Raw genomic sequence first — 5,198 nt, forward strand, 5'->3', positions numbered from 1 at the left:
CCAGTTTTCTACTAAATGTAGAAACTATATAAAAATAAAAATACTTCTTTTTCTTAAATATGAATGCCAATGTTTTTCTTTTTTTTTTTAATTTCTTTTTTTTTTTTTTTTTTATTGTTGGGGATTCATTGAGGGTACAATAAGCCAGGTTACACTGATTGCAATTGTTAGGTAAAGTCCCTCTTGCAATCATGTCTTGACCCCATAAAGTGTGACACACACCAGGGCCCCACCCCCCTCCCTCCGTCCCTCTTTCTGTTCCCCCCCCATAACCTTAATTGTCATTAATTGTCCTCATATCAAAATTGAGTACATAGGATTCATGCTTCTCCATTCTTGTGATGCTTTACTAAGAATAATGTCTTCCACTTCCATCCAGGTTAATACCAAGGATGTAAAGTCTCCATTTTTTTTTAATGGCTGAATAGTATTCCATGGTATACATATATCACAGCTTGTTAATCCATTCCTGGGTTGGTGGACATTTAGGCTGTTTCCATATTTTGGCAATTGTAAATTGAGCTGCAATAAACAGTCTAGTACAAGTGTCCTTATGATAAAAGGATTTTTTTCCTTCTGGGTAGATGCCCAGTAATGGATTGCAGGATCAAATGGGAGGTCTAGCTTGAGTGCTTTGAGGTTTCTCCATACTTCCTTCCAGAAAGGTTGTACTAGTTTGCAGTCCCACCAGCAGTGTAAAAGTGTTCCCTTCTCTCCACATCCACGCCAGCATCTGCAGTTTTGAGATTTTGTGGTGTGGGCCATTCTCACTGGGGTTAGATGATATCTCAGGGTTGTTTTGATTTGCATTTCTCTAACATATAGAGATGATGAATATTTTTTCATGTGTTTGTTAGCCATTCGTCTGTCATCTTTAGAGAAAGTTCTATTCATGTCTCTTGCCCATTGATATATGGGATTGTTGGCTTTTTTCATGTGGATTAATTTGAGTTCTCTATAGATCCTAGTTATCAAGCTTCTGTCTGATTCAAAATATGCAAATATCCTTTCCCACTGTGTAGGTTGTCTCTTTGCTTTGGTTATTGTCTCCTTAGCTGTACAGAAGTTTTTCAGTTTAATGAAGTCCCATTTGTTTATTTTTGTTGTTGTTGCAATTGAGATGGCAGTCTTCTTCATGAAGTCTTTCCCCAGGCCAATATCTTCCAGTGTTTTTCCTATGTTTTCTTTGAGGATTTTTATTGTTTCATGTCTTAAATTTAAGTCCTTTATCCATCTTGAATCAATTTTTGTGAGTGGAGAAAGGTGTGGGTCCAGTTTCAGTCTTTTAAATGTAGACATCCAGTTCTCCCAACACCATTTATTGAATAGGGAGTCTTTCCCCCAAGTCATGTTCTTGTTTGGTTTATCAAAGATTTGGTGGTTGTAAGATGTTAGTTTCATTTCTTGGTTTTCAATTCGATTCCAAGTGTCTATGTCTCTGTTTTTGTGCCAGTACCATGCTATCTTGACCACTATGGCTTTGTAGTACAGACTAAAATCTGGTATGCTGATGCCCCCAGCTTTTTTTATTACTAAGAACTGCCTTAGCTATACGGGGTTTTTTCCAGTTCCATACAAAACGCAGAATCATTTTTTTCCAAATCTTGAAAGTACGATGTTGGTATTTGATAGGAATGGCATTGAATAGGTAGATTGGACACCGTGTTCTGCCTGAGCTGCAGTGGACGTTTCCAGGGCAGCCGACCCAGATCTTCTGAGTGCTGCACCACCTCCTGTGGAAGCCTGAGCTAGCTGTGCAGCTATCTCCCTTTGTCTCATAACCATGTCCACCAATGAGAATGCTAATTCACCAGCTGCCCGACTTAACAGGTTCAAGAACAAGGGAAAAGACAGTACAGAAATGAGGCGACGCCGAATAGAAGTTAATGTGGAGTTGAGGAAAGCTAAGAAAGATGACCAGATGCTGAAAAGGAGAAATGTAAGCTCTTTTCCTGATGATGCTACTTCTCCACTGCAGGAAAACCGAAACAACCAGGGTACTGTAAATTGGTCTGTGGATGACATTGTCAAAGGTATAAACAGCACCAATATGGAAAACCAGCTCCAAGCTACTCAGGCTGCCAGGAAACTACTTTCTAGAGAAAAACAGCCTCCCATCGACAATATAATCCGAGCTGGTTTGATCCCAAAATTTGTGTCCTTCTTGGGTAGAACTGATTGTAGTCCCATTCAGTTTGAATCTGCATGGGCACTAACTAACATTGCTTCTGGGACATCAGAACAGACTAAGGCTGTGGTAGATGGAGGTGCTATTCCAGCATTCATTTCTCTGTTGGCATCTCCCCATGCTCATATCAGTGAACAAGCTGTGTGGGCTCTAGGAAACATTGCAGGTGATGGTTCAGTTTTCCGAGATTTGGTTATTAAGTATGGTGCAGTTGACCCACTGTTGGCTCTTCTAGCTATTCCTGATATGTCATCTTTATCATGTGGTTACTTACGTAATCTTACCTGGACACTTTCAAACCTTTGTCGCAACAAGAATCCTGCACCCCCATTAGATGCTGTGGAACAGATTCTTCCTACTTTAGTGCGTCTCCTGCATCATGATGATCCAGAGGTATTAGCAGATAATTGCTGGGCTATTTCTTACCTTACTGATGGTCCAAACGAACGGATTGAAATGGTTGTGAAAACAGGAGTTGTGCCCCAACTTGTGAAGCTTTTGGGAGCTACTGAATTGCCAATTGTGACTCCTGCACTAAGAGCCATAGGGAATATTGTCACTGGGACAGATGAACAGACTCAGGTTGTAATTGATGCAGGAGCACTTACTGTCTTTCCCAGCCTGCTGACCAACCCCAAAACTAACATCCAAAAGGAAGCTACATGGACAATGTCAAACATCACAGCTGGCCGTCAGGACCAGATACAGCAAGTTGTGAATCATGGACTAGTCCCATTACTTGTTGGGGTTCTCTCTAAGGCAGACTTTAAGACACAGAAGGAAGCTGTATGGGCTGTGACCAACTATACAAGTGGTGGAACAGTTGAACAGATTGTATACCTTGTTCATTGTGGCATAATAGAACCATTGATGAACCTCTTAACTGCAAAAGATACCAAAATTATTCTGGTTATTCTGGATGCCATTTCAAATATCTTTCAGGCTGCTGAAAAACTAGGTGAAACTGAGAAACTTAGTATAATGATTGAAGAATGTGGAGGTTTGGACAAAATTGAAGCTCTACAAAACCATGAAAATGAGTCTGTGTACAAGGCTTCATTAAACTTGATTGAGAAGTATTTCTCTGTAGAGGAAGAGGAGGATCAAAATGTAGTACCAGAAACTACCTCTGAAGGCTATACGTTCCAAGTTCAGGATGGGACTCCTGGGACTTTTAACTTTTAGATTGTATAGCTGAGGCACAAAGTTGTCATGTACTGCGTTTGGTATAAGTTTGTCTTAACTATTTCTCTACTACGAACTCTTTTTAAACGTGGTTTGTTATTGTAGCACTTTTTACAACAAAACTATACTTGAACAGTTCCAAACTGTACATACATACTGTCTGGAGCCTATCCTCTGAAAGGGTTTCTTATTTCTATGTGGAATTTCATATCTTGCAGGGTCCTGTAAATAAAGATTAAAGTCTAAAAAAAAAAAAAAAAAAAAAAGAATAGGTAGATTGCTTTGGGAAGTATAGACATTTTAACAATGTTGATTCTTCCCGTCCATGAGCATGGTGTGTTCTTCCATTTGTTAATATCATCTGCTATTTCCTTTCTGAGGAGTTCATAGTTTTCTTTATAGAGGTCCTTCACCTCCTTCGTTAGGTATATTCCTAGGTATTTCATTTTCTTTGAAACTACGGTGAAGGGAGTTGTGTCCTTAATTAGCTTCTCATCTTGACTGTTATTAGTGTATACAAAGGCTACTGACTTGTGGACATTGATTTTATATCCTGAAACATTACTGTATTTTTTGATGACTTCTAGGAGTCTTGTGGTTGAGTCTTTGGGGTTCTCTAAGTATAAGATCATGTCGTCAGCAAAGAGGGAGAGTTTGACCTCCTCTGCTCCCATTTGGATTCCCTTTATTTCCTTGTCTTGCCTAATTGTATTGGCTAGAACTTCCAGCACTATGTTGAATAGTAAAGGTGACAGAGAACAACCGTGTCTGGTTCCAGTTCTAAGAGGAAAAGCTTTCAGTTTTACTCCATTCAGTAAAATATTAGCTATGGGTTTGTCATAGATAGCTTCAATCAGTTTTAGAAATGTGCCACCTATGCCTATATTCTTCAGTGTTCTAATTAGAAAAGGATGCTGGATTTTATCAAATGCTTTTTCTGCATCTATTGAGAGGATCATGTGATCTTTATTTTTGCCTCTGTTAATATGGTGGATAACATTTATGGACTTGCGTATGTTAAGCCAGCCTTGCATCGCTGGGATGAAGCCTACTTGATCATGATGAATGACTTTTTTGATGATAAGCTGTAATCTATTGGCTAGGATTTTGTTGAGAATTTTTGCATCTATATTCATGAGTGAGATTGGTCTGAAATTCTCCTTTTTGTTTGGGTCTTTTCCTGGTTTTGGTATCAGGGTGATGTTTGCTTTATAGAATGTGTTGGGGAAGATTCCTTCTTCCTCAATTTTTTGGAATAATTTCTGCAGTGCAGGAATAAGCTCTTCCTTGAAGGTTTGATAGAATTCTGGAGTGAAGCCATCTGGACCAGGGCATTTTTTGGTCGGAAGATTTTTTATTGTTTCTTTGATCTCAGTGGTTGAAATTGGTCTGTTCAGGAGCTCTATTTCATCCTGGCTGAGTCTAGGGAGAGGGTGTGATTCCAAATATTTATCCATTTCCTTCACATTGTCAAATTTCTGGGCATAGAGTTTCTGGTAGTATTCAGAGATGATCTCTTGTATCTCTGTGGGTTCAGTTGTTATTTCCCCTTTATCATTTCTGATTGAGGTTACTAGAGATTTTACTTTTCTGTTCCTCGTTAGTCTAGCCAATGGTTTATCTATTTTATTTATTTTTTCAAAAAACCAACTCCTTGTTTCATTAATTTTCTGAATGATTCTTTTGTTTTCAATTTCATTGCTCTCTGACTTGATTTTGGATATTTCTTTTCTTCTACTGAGTTTAGGTTTAGATTGTTCTTCTTTTTCCAATTCCATGAGATCATTTGTGAGATTGTTGATGCACTCTCTTTCTGTTTTTCAAA

At 38.7% G+C, this 5,198-nt stretch overlaps 1 protein-coding gene across 1 annotated transcript; it reads left to right on the forward strand.

The window, feature by feature from the left end:
* Nucleotides 1-1,663: 1,663 nt before the first annotated feature.
* Nucleotides 1,664-3,589, forward strand: LOC128591245 (importin subunit alpha-1-like). The gene has a single exon (XM_053598706.1). It carries the CDS (start codon nucleotides 1,784-1,786, stop codon nucleotides 3,371-3,373), a length of 1,590 nt encoding a protein of 529 aa, XP_053454681.1. The 5' UTR covers nucleotides 1,664-1,783; the 3' UTR covers nucleotides 3,374-3,589.
* The last annotated feature ends 1,609 nt before the right edge of the window (nucleotides 3,590-5,198 follow it).

The sequence above is a fragment of the Nycticebus coucang genome, chromosome 8 (genome assembly GCF_027406575.1).
Source record: "Nycticebus coucang isolate mNycCou1 chromosome 8, mNycCou1.pri, whole genome shotgun sequence".
Lineage (NCBI taxonomy): Eukaryota > Metazoa > Chordata > Mammalia > Primates > Lorisidae > Nycticebus > Nycticebus coucang.

Bases quoted from the DNA above. Each gene is read 5' to 3' on its own strand.
- LOC128591245 (XM_053598706.1), top strand. From the start codon at position 1,784: ATGTCCACCAATGAGAATGCTAATTCACCAGCTGCCCGACTTAACAGG.